Genomic DNA, 17,013 nt, shown 5'->3' on the forward strand with positions numbered 1-17,013 from the left:
TTGGCCCAGGGAGGAGATGCAAAGGGATCCGCAGGGAGCATTTCACTGCCTGCCAGGGCAATTGCTCACAGGCACCTTGCACTCACTCTGCCTGGCTGCTGGCTGTGTGCACACACGTCTGCATCTGCTGGGGCAAATGGGGCAGAAATGCTGCTCACTCTCTCAGCTGTGTTAGTACCTGACACATCTCACTGGGCCAGGCCTGTAAAGAACTGTAAGATGTCGGTTAAATGCTGTTAAGGGATATTCCTCTGTTGAATGGCTAACTTTAAGCTATAAGTGAAGTACTGTTAAGTTAGAGTCCTGTAAATCTTTTAGGCCTTTTTATACTTACCCTCCTTTTTATCCTTATCTTGCATCCTTTTGTCACACACCCTTGCACTCACACACCAACACACACACAGGGACAGCATTTTGGTATGCTGTTGCTTATTATTAAACTTTCTTAGTGATTTTAATGGTTTTTATTGCTTTCCTTGCTAGTGGTTTTGTGCCTTCAGAAATTCTTCCTCTGCCCTGGCTTTGGCCTCTCCCTCAGCAGGCTCAGATGGTGCAGTTCCAAGGGGAGGAGCAGTCCGTGCTCCTCAACACAGCCACCCCCTTCCAGGAGCAGGGTGACATCTGTGTTTGTCACCGTTGTCTCCACGGGGCATCAACCACCTCCCTGTGGCTCCTCTGAGGTCTCTGAGCTGGGGCTGTTCAGCCTGCAGAAGGGAAGGCTTCAGGGAGACCTTAGAACCACTTCCAGGGCCTAAAGAGGCTCCAAGAACTGGAGAGGCGAGTTGGACAAAAGCCTGAAGTGACAGGACAATGGGGTATTGTCACAGACATCTTTTCATAAAATTCCTTTCTTTAGGATTTTTCCTTCTGGGAAGCTGAGGCCCCAGAGAAAGAATGTAAACAGTGGTTATCTGGTGCTGTGGAATGCAACAGGTGCACCTGTGATTGGCCCATGTTGCTTGTGTACAATTAAGGGTCAATCAAGAATCAGATCTCTCTGAGACAGAATTAGAGAGAGCTCCTTTGTTGATTCATTCTTTTTCTATTCTTAGCTTACCAAGCTTCTGAACTTTCCTTCTATTCTTTTTAGTATAGTCTGAATGTAATATATGTCATAAATTAATAAATCCAGCCTTCTGATCACGAAGTCAAGATTCTCGTCTGTCTCTTCACTCCTGCAACCCTTGCAAGCCCGGCAACAGAGAATGGCTTCCCACTGTCAGAGAACAGGGTTAGGGGGAATATTGGGAAGAAATTCTTCCCTGTGAGGGTGGAGAAGCCCTGGCACAGGTTCCCAGAGATGCTCTGGCCTCCCCATCTCTGAAGGTGTTCCAGGCCAGGCTGGGTGGGTTTTGAAGCAGCCCGGTCTAGTGGAAGGTGTCCCTGCTTGAAAAGGGTGAGAGCAGGAAAAAACAAACACAAGTATTCCCAAGGCTGAGGAGGAGGAGGATGAGCTCTGGTGAAGGGCTGCAAGGGGCACCCCAGCACCCCAACATCTGGTATCCAATAGCTGTTATTGCATCATCAGGGGTACTGTCAGTAAGAAATGTGGGCTCTGATGCTGATAACCTGCTGCAAGCCTGTCATGTTTTGGCACTGGCCAAACGCCAGGCACCTGTGAAAGCCGTTCACTCACCTTCTCTTGCTCTCAGCTGGGCAGAGGAGAGGGAAACAAAAATTAAAAAAGGGCTCATGAGTTGAGATGAGGACAGGGAGGAAAAACACTCCAAGAATAGAAAAAGTGATTCAAATTTAATGGTATTGAGTAAATTTATAATTAACAGATTCAAAGGACGATAATGACAAGCAAAATAAACCTTTGAAACACCTTTCTTTCCCCTAGACCCCTCCCTCGTTCCCACCAGCAGTGCAGGGAAACAGGGTGAGGGGGTTCTTCACCAGCATTGAAGCACTGCCAATAAAACACTGTTTACCTGGAAACGACCCGTGTTTTACACTAAACAATAAGGGACTGCATATTCTGGTAGGAATTAAAACAAACAAAACACCGATATCAAAATATAATAAATTGGGAATACTTTGGAGAGTATCTATAAAATGTCTGGGATATTATAGTGCATAAAAATGCCTGGAAATTGTTGTTTCTTTGTACATACCTATTGCAAATAAATTTCTAATATGTTGACAATTTTGACTCAAAATACTTATTAGTCTAACATGCTTTTGCTGTTAGACTTAAAATGTCTTGATTTCAGAGGGGACACAGCCATGGCTTGTGCTCCCTGCAGCAACCATGATCCCCAGTGCCAGAGCTGGGCTGGCACAGACAGGATGGCCCAGGGGCTCAGCATTCCCCAACCCGAGGGCTCTGTCAGTGTCAGAGGAGAGACCTCCTCAAAGATCTTTAATTTTTAATTTTGTGAGCCACGTGCAAAGGTCTCTCTGCCTTCAGAAATTCTTCCTCTCCAATGCCTTCAGCTGCTCCCTCAGCAGGCTCAGGTGGTGCAGCAGCAAGGAGAGGAGGAGGCCGTGATCCTCAGCACAGCCACCCCTTCCAGGAGCAGGGTGACACCTGTGTTTGTCACCATGGGATCCACGGGGCATCACCCTCCTCCTGGAGCTTCCCTGAGGCCACCAACCACACCACACCCCACACCTTCTCTCCAGGCCCACCACACCCCACACCTTCTCTCCAACCCCACCACACCCCACACCTTCCCACCACATCTTCCCAGCAGCTCCATCATGTCCCACCCCTCCCACACCACCCTCCCATCCCACTCCCCATGCAGCCCACCCACCTCCCGTCCTTCCCATCCCTCCCAGCCCCGGGCCTCAGGCTCCACTCCCTCCCCATGGGCTGCTCACCCCAGCCTGCCCCTAAGGCTTTGGGGCCGTCTTTCTCTTGGAGATGCCCCTCCCCAGCTCCATCCCTGCTCTCCAGCCCCCCAACCTCCTTTGGACACAAACAAGAGGCACTACAGGAATGGCTGCACTGCTGTTCATTGCGCTGCAGAAGCGTGGAATTGCCAGGAGGAGCAGAAACACTGCTGGGGCTCCTGAGTGGGGCAGGAGAGGAGCGGGGCTGTCTGGAGGGGAAGGCAGCCTGGGGGGAATTTCTAGAGGATGTCAGAGGGGGCATGATGCCTTAGGAGTTTAGCCTTTCTATTTTTCATATCCTGTACTGCATTAGTGCATAACTCTAAACTCCATGGAAAGTGTTAGTTAACTGTCTGCACATTTTGGTCAGACAAAACAATCCCTTTAGGCCTGCATTTCTCTACTGCCTGAGGCACAGAAAAGTATAGACAAAAGTGAATTGGGGGAGGCAAAACTGGGGCTAAGTGACTTCATTACCAGAAGCTGTAATTGGAGGATTAACCCCTGATTTGGAAATGGACCAAACTGATATCTGTCTGAAAAACTCATGACCACTATCCATTTTGGGTGCAGCCCATCTCAGAGGCTTTGAGAGCCCAAGGTGAACCTTCTGAAGGCCTTTCATCAATGCCTCCTTTTATTCTCTTCACCTGCTCTGGCCTCTGTTCCAGGGAGCCAGCCCAAGGCATCAGGCAGACAGGGGCTGGAGGGGGCAGGAGGGCTCTGGGTGCCACCAATGCCAAATCTCCCACTGGACAGGAGCAGAGCCCAACAGGCCACACCTGCAGCCAGGGAGAGGCCAGGGAATGGGAACCCATCGGGATGGGACGGGATGGGATGGGATGGGATGGGATGGGATGGGATGCGATGCAATCGAGAGTGGGTGGAGATAGGGATGAGGTGTGATACAAAAGTCAGACAGAATAAAGTTTCTAACACCAACTAATGGTGCTACCAAGGGAAGCATTAGGCAGCAGGACACGCAGAAGGATCTCTCCTTATTTCTGTGTGTGTGTTGTGAGACTTTACAACACTGTTTTTCTCCATTATAACTATACCTACATAGTAAAATTTTTTCTTGTCTATTACATAAACACCAATTTCCAAGAACATATTTCCAGGGATCCATTTCCTACTGAAGAATCTTTCATGTCCTGTGGTTCATTCAGAGGGGACTCTGGTGGTCATATTCACTGAGTGCTGTGATATTAAAGGTGACCTTGCCTTCAACTTTTCCTTTGGCCATGTGCTCTTGCTTCTTTTTACAGAACTTGCCCCAAAACCACTGCAGGCCTCCTTATCTGTGTCTGCACTGGCTCCAGCCACATTTATCACCATAGGTCCACATCTTTATATTAATTTATCTCTCTGACCAGTTAGTCTTGGAGCAACTTCAGGGGAGTTGAAAATGTTTATTCACTCTAATTTATCAATCCCCTGCAAAGTAGCCCAACCCTCCCACCTCCCTCTCTCACCCACCATTTCCACCACCCTCCTCCCCTGCACATCTCACTCCTCCCCACCGAATCCTTCCCTCTGCAGGGAGCTGCTGAGGAGCCGCATGGTCCTTCCCTGGATTCTCCAAGCACTCACTGCCCATCCACTCTGACCACAGCAAGGGGCCACATCCCACTGCCTGTCCCGCATCCATCCATCCATGGAGGTGAGCACCATGTCCCCTATTTTAACCTCACCAACTGATGTACCTGGTCAGTGTGAGATCAATGTCTCCAGCGTGGCCATGGACTTTGTGACGCTGGCCATTGGCCTCTGTGGGCTGGCTGCGAACGGGACTTTCCTCTGGCTAGTCCACATTAATGCCATCACCGAATTCATCTTCTACCAAGCCATCGCTGATGTCCTCTTCCTCATCTTCATGGTCCCCTCTACCCTGCTCTTCCTTGTGGAGGAAGTATCCTGCTCTGCTATAATGCCACCAATGTATCTGAGCTTGCTTTTCCAGCTGTCACTGTTCACCTACACCATGGGGCTGTACCGGCTGACATTCATCAGCATCGAGAGGTGCAGGTCTGTCCTCTGCCTAGTATTCTGTGGCTGCCAATTTCCTGAGCGCTTGCTGTTGGTGGTGATGAATGTCCTCTTCTGGGCCCTCCTCTTCGTTGTCATCGCTGTCAATCCCATGGTGACTTCCCAGTGCCAGTCACACGAGCAGGAGCAATGCTGGGTGGTTCTCACCTCCATGTACTCCCTCAATGTCTTCCTATTTGCTGCACCCATGCTCATTTCCAGCACAATCCTCTTCATTCATCTCAAGCCTGGCTCCCAGCAGCAGCCACACAAGAGGCTTGACATTGTTGTCTTCCTCGTTGCACTCTTCAGTCTGCCCCTCAGTCTCTGGTTTCTCCTGCAGCAGCTCGGGTACATCGCTGTGTCCGTTCAGGTGGTTTTCCTGCTCACCTGCATCACCGGCAGCATCAAACCCTTTCTCTACTTCTTGGTGGGGAGTTGGAAGAGAGACTACTCCATGGGGAGCTGCTGGAGACACTGTTCCATGAAGAGCTGCAAGATGCACTCCTCCATCCAGTCCCTAAGGGAGGCAATCCACAGGGTGTTTGAGGAGCCAGAAGAAAACACTGCCTGTGGAGATGATCCCTCTGTGGACACGGGGGTCTGAGCCTGTTGATTCCTCCTACTGCACTGCTGAAGGAACCCGGGACAGTGGCTGAGAGATTCCTTGAGTCTCCTGATCAATAAATACCCACAGGATCACCCTCCCTGTGCTGGTGCATCCCCAGACCCTTTCCAGGCCGCTCTGGGCTCTGATCCGTGCTTGGGAGGCCTCAGCCTTGAGGAGCAGCCCCTGGGCTCAGCTCCTGTGGCGCTGATCAGAAACACCCTCTGCTCCCAGCAACTGCTGCTGTCCAACCACCTCCTGAGCTTCATCAACAGCCTTGGAAATTCTTGTACTGCCCTGGATGCCACAGCATCCCTGCTCTGCCACTGTCCCAGGAAGCTGCCGGCCCCAAGTGTGGCCAGGCTGAGCCATTGCTGTGAGTGCCGCCCATGCCTTGGGGCCCTGTGAGCAGCGGCCCCAAAGGAGAGCCTTGGAGCTCTGCTGGGCCCAGCAGCGCTGAGCAGAAGCTCCCTGGCACTGGGGCCTCTCCCAGCTGGGATCTCTCCCGGCTGCTGCCCTGGGCTGATCCCCGAACGCCGACGGCTCCTGGGCCCATCCCCGCAGGGCTCCAGGCCCAGCCCTTGGCCCAGGGAGGAGATGCAAAGGGATCCGCAGGGAGCATTTCACTGCCTGCCAGGGCAATTGCTCACAGGCACCTTGCACTCACTCTGCCTGCCTGGCTGGCTGTGTGCACACACGTCTGCATCTGCTGGGGCAAATGTGGCAGAAATGCTGCTCTCTCAGCTGTGTTAGTACTTGAGACATCTGACTGGGGCAGGCCTGGAAGGAACTATCAAGGATAAATAGGGTTAAATGCTACTAAGTGATATTCCTTTGCTGAATTGCCGAGTTTAAGGTGTAACTGAAGTACTGTTAAGTTTGAGTGTTGTAAAGCATTTAAGTAATTTTCCTTTTAATCCTTATCCACGCTGACCTTTTGTCATATGCCCTTGAACACACAAAAACACACAAATAGAGGTAGCACTTTCTTTTCTTAATATTAAACCTGGTTTTTACTGATATCCTTGCTGGTGGTTTTGTGCCTTCAGAAATTCTCCCTCTGCCCTGGCTTTGGCCTCTCCCTCAGCAGGCTCAGATGGTGCAGTTCCAAGGGGAGGAGCAGTCCGTGCTCCTCAACACCGCCACCCCCTTCCAGGAGCAGGGTGACATCTGTGTTTGTCACTGTCTCCATGGGGCATCAACTCCCTCCCTGTGGCTTCTCTGAGGTCTCTGAGCTGTGGCTGTTCAGCCTGGAGAAGGGAAGGTTTCAGGGAGACCTTAGAGCCCCTTCCAGGGCCTAAAGTGGCTCCAAGAACTGGAGAGGCACGTTGGACAAAGGCCTGAAGTGACAGGACAAGGGGGAATGGCTTCCCACTGCCAGAGAACAGGGTTAGGGGGAATATTGGGAAGAAATTCCTCCCTGTCAGGGTGGAGAGGCCCTGGCACAGGTTCCCGGAGATGCTCTGGCCTCCCCATCCATGGAAGTGTTCCAGGCCAGGCTGGATGGGGTTTGAAGCAGCCCGGTCTAGTGGAAGGTGTCCCTGCTTGCAAAGGGTGAGATGAGGAACAAACAACCACAGGTATTCCCAAAGCTGAGGGGGAGGAGGATGAGCTCTGGTGAAGGGCTGCAAGTGGCACCACAGCACCCCAACATCTGGTATCCAATAGCTGTTATTGCATCATCAGGGGTACTGTCAGTAAGAAATGTGGGCTCTGATGCTGATAACCTGCTGCAAGCCTGTCGTGGTTGGGCACTCGCCAAACGCCAGGCACCCGCGAAAGCCGTTCACTCAGCTTCTGCTCTCAGCTGGGCAGAGGAGAGGGAAACAAATATTAAAAAAGGGCTCAAAGAGTTTAGATGAGGACTGGGAGAAAAAACATTTCATTAATAAAAAAACGGGTTCAAATGTAATGGTATTAAACAAATTTATTATATACAGAGGCAGAGGATGATAATGAGAAGTACTAAAAATCTTTAAAGCACTTTTTTTCCCCCAGGCCCTACTTCCTTCCCACTAACAGTGCAGGGAGACAGGGCAAAGGGGTTCTTCACTAGCATTGAAGCACCGCCAATAAAATACTGTTTGCCTGCAAAAAAAACAGGTTATTCATTAAACTAAGATAGATGGCAGATTCTGGTAGGAATTAAAAGAAAAAAAAAAACGATATCACAATATAGGAAATTGGGAGCATTTGGGGGATATCTATTAAAACATCTTGAATATAATAGTGTATAAAAATGCCTGAAAATTGTTGTTTCTTTGGACATATGTATAGCAAATAAATTGCCAATATGTTCACAATTTTGACTCAAAATTATTACTAGTCGAATACACTTTTGATTTTAGACTTAAACTTCTTGGTGTCAGAGGGGACACAGCCATGGCTTGTGCTCCCTTCAGCAACCATGATCCCCAGTGCCCAGAGCTGGGCTGGCACAGACAGGATGGCCCAGGGGCTCAGCATTCCCCACCCTGAGTGCTCTGTGAGTGTCACAGCAGAGATCTCCTCAAAGATCTTTAATTTTCAATTTTGTGAGCCAGGTGCAAAGGTGTCTCTGCCTTCAGAAATTCTTCCACTCCACTGCCTTCAGCTGCTCCCTCAGCAGGCTCAGGTGGTGCAGCAGCAAGGAGAGGAGGAGGCCGTGATCCTCAGCACAGCCACCCCCTTCCAGGAGCAGGGTGACACCTGTGTTTGTCACCATGGGCTCCACGGGGCATCACCCCCCTCCCTGGGGCTTCCCTGAGGCCACCAGCCCCACCACACCCCACACCTTCTCTCCAGCCCCACCACACCCCACACCTTCTCTCCAGCCCCATGACACCCCACACCTTCTCTCCAGCCCCACCACACCCCACACCTTCTCTCCAGCCCCATGACACCCCACACCTTCTCTCCAGCCCCACCACACCCCACACCTTCCCACCACATTTTCCCAGCAGCTCCATCATGTCCCACCCCTCCCACACCACCCTCCCATCCCACTCCCCATGCAGCCCACCCACCTCCCGTCCTTCCCATCCCTCCTAGCCCCGGGCCTCAGGCTCCACTCCCTCCCCACGGGCTGCTCACCCCAGCCTGCCCCGGAAGGCTTTGGGGCCGTCTTTCTCTTGGAGATGCCCCTCCCCAGCTCCATCCTTGCTCTCCAGCCCCCCAACCTCCTCTGGACACAAACAAGAGGCACTACAGGAATGGCTCCTCTGCTGTTCATTGCGCTGCAGAAGCGTGGAATTGCCAGGAGGAGCAGAAACACTGCTGCGGCTCCTGAGTGGGGCAGGAGAGGAGCGGGGCTGTCTGGAAGGGAAGGCAGCCTGGGGGGAATTTCTAGAGGATGTCAGAGGGGGCATGATGCCTTAGGAGTTTAGCCTTTCTATTTTTCATATCCTGTACTGCATTAGTGCTTAACTCTAAACTCCATGTAAAGTGTTAGTTAACTGTGTGCACATTTTGGTCAGACAAAACAATCCCTCTAGGCATGAAATTCAAGGACACTCTACTGCCTGAGGGCCAGAAAAGTATAGACAAAAGTGAATTGGGGGAGGCAAAACTGGGGCTAAATGACTTCATGACCTGAAGCTGTAATTGGAGGATTAACCCCCAATTTGTAAATGGACCACACTTATATCTGTCTCAAAAACTCATAACCATTGTCCATTTTGGGTGCAGCCCCTCTCGGAGGCTTGGAGATCCCAAGGTGAACCTTCTGAAGGCCTTTCATCAATGCCTCCTTTTATTCTCTTCACCTGCTCTGGCCTCTGTTCCAGGGAGCCAGCCCAAGGCATCAGGCAGACGTGGCTGGAGGGGGCAGGAGGGCTCTGGGTGCCACCAATGCCAAATCTCCCACTGGACAGCAGCAGAGCCCAACAGGCCACACCTGCAGCCAGGGAGAGGCCAGGGACTGGGAACCCATCAGGATAGCATGGCATGGCATGGCATGGCATGGCATGGCATGGCATGGCATGGAGCAGGAGTGATATCAAAATCAGACAGAATAAGCTCCTAACACCAACTAATTGTGTTAGCAAGTGAAGTATTGGGCAGCAGGACGCGCAGAAGGATCTCTCCCTATTTCTGTGTGTGTTGTGAGACTTTAGAACTGTGTCCAGTATTACCATACATGGATGTGGGAATCCACAAAATCAGAGGGTTTTGGGAAAGCTGCAAAAGGCAGGCCTCAGAGACAGAACTGCCATTAGAGCTAAGCAGCAGCCATGAGATAGGCCAGCAGAAAAATTATTTAAAAAGTAGGAAAGCAAAGACCAATACAACAATAGTCTGTGCATTAATGCTTGTCTAGAATATTTCCCTAAGCTACAGAAAAGTTTATCTAGCAAGATATTAAGAAGTTTGAAGCTTAATAATAGAGCTCTGTGCATTGTGTTTTAAGGCTTACAAGTAGGTATTGTATTCTAAATAAGAAAGCATTGTTTTAACTAAAGGTACGTGTGCTTATAGTAGTTAGATAGAGCTACTGTCAATATGCTTTTGCTTTGTGTGATATGTCAAGAAGCTTATAAACTAAGTTGTAACATTAAGCTCTTAGTCTGCTGCCTGGGATGTGAGCTGGTGGCATCTTCCCATTGTCATAACAATGTAATGAGACTGATGCTGAAAAATAAAACAGCTCAAGGCACGTTTCACAGCAGTCCCGTCCCGTTTGTGATTTGTACATATACCCCTGGTCAGCGATACATAGACATTAAAAAGTTTTTCTTATCTAAAGAACACCTTAAACATAAATGTAAATACCAATTTCCTAGAACTAATTTCTATGCATCCACTTCCTACTGGGAGTCCTCTGATGGCCCTGGAGGTTCATTGAGTGGGGGCTCTGGTGGTCGCATTCACTGAGTGCTCTGATATTAAAGGTGACCTTGCCCTGAACTTTTCCTTTGGCCATGTGCTCTTGCTTCTTCTTACAGAAATTTCACCAGAAATAATGTGGACCTCCTTATGTTTGTCTGCGCTGGCTTCAGGCGCGTTTATCACAAAGGGTCCACACTTTCACATATTTTTATCTATTTGCCCAGTTAGTCTTTAAGCAACTTCAAGAGAGTTGAAAATGTTTATTCTCTCTTCTTTATCAATCCCCTGCACACCAGCCCACCCCTCCCTCCTCCCTCTCCCACCCCACCATTCCCACTGCCCTCCTCCCCTGCACATCTCACTCCTCCCCACTGAATCCTTCCCACTGCAGGGAGCTGCTGAGGAGCCACATGGTCCATCCCTGGATTCTCCAAGCACTCACTGCCCATCCCCTCTGACCACAGCCAGGGGCCACATCCCACTGCCTGCCCAGCATCCATCCATGGAGGTGACCACCATGTCCCCATCTCCTGCCTCACCCACTGAAGGAGGCGATGCCTGTGTTATCGATGTCACCAATGTGACCCTGCTCATCTGCCTCTGTGGGCTGGCTGGGAACGGGGCTGTCATCGGCCTCCTCAGCCTGAAAACCAGGAATGCTGGCTTCTTTGACCTGGCTGTCATTGACTTCCTCTTCCTCCTCTTTGCAGTCCACTCTGCCCTCCTCATCCTGATGGAGGATGTTCCCTGCCTCCTATCGTGCCCTTGATGTACATGAACTTTGTTTTTCAGCTGTCATTGGTCTCCCACTACTGGGTGCTCTTCAGGCTGATGAGCAGCATCCCTGTGTGGTATATGCACAACGTGTGCAAGCTCTGCTGCCGATGGGACCTTCCTGTGTGCCTGATGTGGGTGGTGGACACTATCCCATACTGGGCCATCTTGGCTCTCTTCACCGTCACTCCCACAGTGACATTCTTTTGCTCATCACACGAGCAGGAGCACTGCCAGGCAGCTCTCATCTCCATGTACTCCCTCATCCTGCTCCTCTTTACTGCACCCGTGGTCATTTCTGGCACAATCTATTTCATTAATTCCAAGCGAGGCTCCCAACAGCAGCAACCCAAGAGGCGTGACATCGTTATCGTCATCACTGTACTCCTCACTCTCACCATCAGCCTCTGCAATTTCCTGCCTCAGCTCGGTCACATCACTGTGCCCTCTAAGGTTGTTTTCCTGCTCGCCTGCATCCACAACAGCATCAAACCCTTCATCTATTTCTTGGCAGGGAGGTGCTGGAGGCCCTTCTCCATAAACTCCCTCTGGCTCTCCCTCCAGAGGGTCTTTGAGGAGGCAGAAAAAAACACTGCCCACAGTGATGATCCTACAATGGACACAGTGGTCTGAGCCTGTTGATCCCTTCCACTGCTCTCCTGAAAGACCCCAGGAGGACCCAAGGAGGCTGAGGGTTTCCTTGAGCCTCCTGATTAGTCAATATCAACCGGATCACCCTCCCTGTGGTGGTGTACTCCTGCAGGAGAAGGAAGCAGGGGCATTGCCTTGGGTGATTTTTGTGGGATGCTCTGCAGGGAGCACATTGGAGCATGGCTTTCCTCCTCCCTCCTGGATCCACATGGCTCCAAGCAGTGCAGCTGGGCTCAGTGCCGTTCCCCAGCTCCATTCCCCATGGAATGACCCTCATCGCCTCTGCCCCAGGGAATGAACTCCGTCTCCTTTGGCTCAGCAGATGAGTTCCATGGTGTTTTCAGAGAGCTCTTGCCTGCAAAAAATGGGACACCTTAACCCATGGGGACACACCCATCATGGAGTCCCAGAGATTTCCCAAATCCCTGCAGGGCTGGTGCTTTTGGATGGCAGGAGAAGGGTTGGGATCACAGGGAGCATCCTTCCCCTTCTGTCCAGCAGAGCCGGCCCTGCATTCCCAGCTGATGGGAAGGGACACCAGGTAGGGCTGCAGAGCTGGGGAGGGACAGCAACATTCCCTTATCCTTTCAGTGGAAATGTCTCACATTCTTCAAGTCCAGAACTGAATATTTCTGAGTAAAGTGCAGGGTTAATGGTGAACTCCACTGAACTCCTGTGCCTGTACCAGAAAGTACATGGAATATGGATAATTCCCATAGCCAGATCCTTGGACCATTGAATTGCACAGAAATTAGGGGGTTATGCTGCTCTTCTGCAGAACGGGGCCATCCATCCTCTGGTTCCCCAGCATCAGTGTCCAGGGAAGCCCTTGAGCACCTCCATCCTGAACCTGGCCAGCCTCAGGAGGAGCTGCACAGCCACTCTGCACAGCAGCTCCAGCCACAGTCCAGCCTCTCCTGATCTTTGTCATTCTGTAACCACCCCTCAATCAGATTTGGATTCATGGTTTTTGTTTCTTTCTACTGTTGTAGTCACACCCTCTGAATTTGCTAAGCAAACAATATCAAGGCTTCACTGCAGAGCCTGACTCTGTTAAACAGTGTCCAAAATGGCTCATTTCCTTGTTTTATCCCATTCTAAAGCCTCTGGCTGGTCTGGGAGCAGGGCAGGTCCCTGTCCCATACCAGAGCCATTCCTAAGGCACATGACTGCAATGGTTGGGATGATGTTGGCAGTGCCAAGAGCTCCTGATTCCTGCTGGGCACAGACCTGGGCAGCAGCCACATCTCTTGCTCAGGGGGAAGTTGTCCCTCCTTTTCCCACTGCCTTAAATCCAGGGGAAACCAACGTTCCACTGCTTCTGGAAAGGGAAGTGAGAGTGAAAGCCCTGAGTGGTGAGTCAGGCTTTGGAGACACACGTGAGGTGAAACAGCCAAAGAGCATTTATTAAAAGAGTTTTTAATAGACAACTTAAGAGAGAGACTTGGACACCTGAGAGGGGTTTTCCCCTATCTCTACCACTTCCAGTCCATTAAAAAGACAAAACTTTCCATGGTGTAACCTCTTCTCCAGGGAAGAACAACTCAGCCAGGGAGTCCCTCCCAAGGCAAGTGCTGAAGGACCATTATCCTTCCATGGACTTTTTCTACTTCTCAGCACCTTCCTTGTCTCCACTGTCACCCAGGCCGCTCCCTCCCTGAGCTTCCTTTCAAAAGAGCAAGAACTAAAAGCAAAAGCTTTCCTGGTTGTCCGTGCCCATGACAAAAGGAGAGATGGAATGAGATGATCTCCACAGTTCCTTCCAACCTGTCCTGGGTGACTTTATCAGCTGAATTGTGTCCCCATTCATCTGTTTAGCCCAGAAATAGGTTTTGCACATTTCAGACTGGTTCTTGAGCAAAGAGGGGCAGAGCAGATGCAGCAGTTTGTTTTCAGAAGCTGAAATTTTTCACTTTACATGAAGCTCACTCCTCCCCATGCTGCTCCCAGACCGTGCTGTCTGCAGCACAGACAATGGAGCACAGAGCTCTCCTTTGCTTTTAAGCTTTTTCAGCTGGCTGAGGCAGAGAAGTTCCCTGGACTGTGGTTTTCCTTTGGCTTGGAACTGTTCAAACCTGCTCTGGTCTGAAAACACAGAAGAGCCCTGGGAGCTCACACCTGTGGCCCACCGGGGCCTGGGACGCGGCATTTTCCAGCACCAGAGGGACTGATAAGGGACTGAGTGAGCCAAACTACACTCCACAACAAGGACTGAATTTTGCCAACTCTTCAGAACAGCAAGAGATTTTATTGTTTCCTATTGTTTTCATTTTTTATGCTTGTGAATACTTTGCTTGTTAAATAAACAGTTTTTTTCCACTTTTCTCTCAGGAAATATTTTCCTGAATTAGCTGGGGGAGGGGCTGCTTGAGTTTGTTTTCTAGAGTGATCCCATTTGAAGGTTTCCTCCCAAAGTTACCCTAACCCAGGACAAAACCCAAACCATTCCATGAGAATTCCTGGTGTCACCCACAACAGCCCCAGGCAGGAGTTCCCCTGCTGCACACAGCACCAGCCTGACAGAGCTCAAGGAGCATTTGGACAATGCTCTCAGGCACAGGCTGGGATTGCTGGCATGTCCTGTGCAGGGCCAGGAGCTCAACTCCATGCTCCTTGTGGCTCCCTTCCAACTCCGCATATTTTATGCTTCTCTTTTATGCAGACTCTTTCTCATGATGATTCCCCCTGATGATGGTTCCCCTGTGTTGTCCCTATGCCCTGGCTCTGGCACAAAAGCCTCAAAAGCCCTCTGCAAGGCAACACTACCAGAGGGGGTGAATTCCTTTGCACAGCTCCCAGCCAGGCAGTCAATCAGAGGGAGGGCACTGCTCTGGGCACAGGTGAGCAGGAGAGAGGGGCTGGGGGCAAAGACAGAGAAGTCAAATGCCCTCAGCAAGAGCCAGTGCCCAAAATCAGCAGTGAAGAAGGGGAAGGAGATGACAGGAGCAGCAGGAGCAGGGCACAGAGCTTCCCTGGGAGCTGTTTCCATGAGCAGCACAGGAGCCTGGCCAGCAGGGCCAGAGCAGAACAGGGCAGGCTGAGCACTGAGAAGGGGCAGCTCAGCACCAAGGCCATGGGCACCAAAGGGCAGCAATGGAGGGTGGCAGTGAGCAGCAAGGAGAGCAGCCAGAGCAGGGCACACAGGAGCACCGGGAAGCACTGGGAGCAGGGGCAGGGCCAGCAGGACACGGGAGGACAAACAGAGCTGTGACAGCACTGAGGGCTGTCAGAGAGGACACAGCAGCAGTGAAAGCCAAGAGGATGGGGACCTTCAGCCCAGCTGTCACACCCCACGAGCCCAGCTGGTGGCAGAAGCTCTCTGGGACAGAAAATATCCCCAGGGTGATGGTGATGGAGAGCAGGAAGGTGGAGCCAGGCATGGCCGGGCTGAGCACACAGGGGGTGATGGGGTTCCTGTGGATGCAGAAGCTGAGGAGCCAGAGCACAGCCCCATTCCCACCATCCCACACAGGCACAGCAGCAGCAGCAGCAGCGGGATAGGCACTTTGCTCCCCTGCCTGCTCTCACACTGGCTCCAGCTGTCGTGGCTCTCCTCATTCCAGCTCCCCTGGGATGCCTTCCCACCGGGCTGGCTCCAGCAGGCAGGGCTGGCTCCCTCCGTGCCAGGGGACAAAGTGCTCATGGTGACACCTCTGCTGCTTCTCCTGCCCTCACACAGCTGCAGGGGTGACAAACAGACACACCAGAGCAACGCTGCTGTCCCCCAAACGTGGCTTTTCCCATCTTTTCCCACCCACAGCTTCCATGTGGAGCAGCACAGGGAGGGGGTGAGGGACAGGACACATGGCAAGGAGGATGTGGGAGCCTGGTCCTGTGTGCCTGGCACAACATCCAGGGAGATACCTCCTTCCTGGCTGTGGACAGGACAGAGCTGGAGCAGGAAAACAATTGGAGAAGGAGAGGATTGCTCATGGAGGTATCAGAGAGCAAATGGCTTTGGGATGGATCTGACCTGGACTCTCAGGTGTCAGTTGATATCACTGAGCAGTTAGAGGATTCCTTCAGCAGGACACTCATTTCCATATTCCATCTCTTTTCCTACAGTTTTTCCAGTTTTAAATTCCCTACAGACCTCAGTTCTACCCCCAAAATCCATAACCAGATTCCAGCCTGTAGTGGTTGTGGCTTGTTAATTTGAGCTTTCGCTGATTTTGTGAATTTTTTGCTAATGTACTAATGAGTGGGGTTGGTTTAGTGCTGGTTAAGCACTAGAGTATTCATTTCCTGTTGTGATGTAGGATTAGAAGAAAGGTAAAGTAGGTTTAAAATTTTAAAAGCGCATAAAGAAAAATTTATTAACAGTAATTAAAAGATAGAGTAATAAGAATCAGAATTAAACTTTTAGAACACTTCTCCTTACCACCTTTTCTTTCTTATTGACAATGCAAAGAAACAAAACTTACAATTTTAGTCAGTTTACTGCTTCTAGAATGGTCTTTCTTTAGTTCACTTAGGGAGAGGAGTCTCTCTTGTTAATGTTATGGAGACTTCCCTATGAGAAAAATAGCTCTCTCGTGGCTCTTAATTTTTTATGAATGGTATTTGTTTTGGGAAGTCTGCAATTGTGAATTCTCTCTTATTTTCTACAAGTTCTTTTTTTCCCCACAATTGTGTTTATGGGTTATGTCAACTTATGGGGTACTGTTTTAAAGATGAGTTGTTCAAAGGTAAAAGTACTCATTATCTGACTTTAAAACCATCTTCATCGCTAGGAACAGAGATTATTTTTTTTTCTGGGGCTACAGAACTACTTTTCTCTCAATGTTCAAACGTGTTCATGTTGAAAGTGGTAATGCTGATCTCTGACCATGGTGGGGAGCCGAAGCCCGAAGCGCTGCACAAGCTCCGGGAAGGCGGGACGGAGGAGGAGCTGTGTTGGAAAAGCGGAATGTGTCTGAATGTGGGGGGGTGGATTACCGGGGGGGGGTGAAGGGGGTTACCAAGAGAGTACAAATCCTGTTTCTGTTTTGGGCAGTGTGCCTCTGGCCGCGACTGCGCACACTGAGCACTGTTCCTTTTACCTTGTCCCTTGTTGTAGTTTAATAAAGTTTTAAAGTTTTAAGAAGTGAGGCGGCGTTTTTCGCAACAAAGAAAAAGATCACTTGATTCATAGGAAAAATGAAAAACATCAAGATCAACAACCTCGAGGCTGTGAAACCCTGTGTAAGCCAAAGATGAAAAACCACTTCCGTCGGCCCTGTGACTGCACCGAGCCCTGGGGAGCAGCACCAGGACAGGGCACAGAGAGGAGCCAGCAGGATGAGAATGCAGCGCTCTCGGTGAGC

At 50.6% G+C, this 17,013-nt stretch overlaps 3 protein-coding genes across 3 annotated transcripts in view; 2 read left to right on the top strand and 1 right to left on the bottom strand.

Annotated features, from left to right (window-relative positions):
• The first annotated feature begins 4,354 nt into the window (after positions 1 to 4,354).
• The window catches only part of LOC132075182 (proto-oncogene Mas-like), a 58,206-nt gene continuing 45,547 nt past the window's right edge, over positions 4,355 to 17,013 (top strand). The window contains exon 1 of the mRNA XM_059475393.1: positions 4,355 to 4,753. Within this exon, the coding sequence (XP_059331376.1) occupies positions 4,499 to 4,753 (255 nt within the window). The 5' untranslated portion in view covers positions 4,355 to 4,498. The remainder of the gene's footprint in view (positions 4,754 to 17,013) is intronic.
• Positions 10,785 to 11,689, top strand: LOC132075083 (mas-related G-protein coupled receptor member D-like). Its single transcript, XM_059475256.1, is given in 2 exon segments — positions 10,785 to 11,031; positions 11,034 to 11,689. Coding segments are annotated over 2 exon segments (903 nt in total).
• Positions 14,349 to 15,350, bottom strand: LOC132074186 (mas-related G-protein coupled receptor member A1-like). The gene is given in 4 exon segments (XM_059473780.1): positions 14,349 to 14,648; positions 14,651 to 14,886; positions 14,889 to 15,167; positions 15,170 to 15,350. Coding segments are annotated over 4 exon segments (996 nt in total).

This window comes from Ammospiza nelsoni, chromosome 6, assembly GCF_027579445.1.
Source record: "Ammospiza nelsoni isolate bAmmNel1 chromosome 6, bAmmNel1.pri, whole genome shotgun sequence".
Classification (NCBI taxonomy): Eukaryota; Metazoa; Chordata; class Aves; order Passeriformes; family Passerellidae; genus Ammospiza; species Ammospiza nelsoni.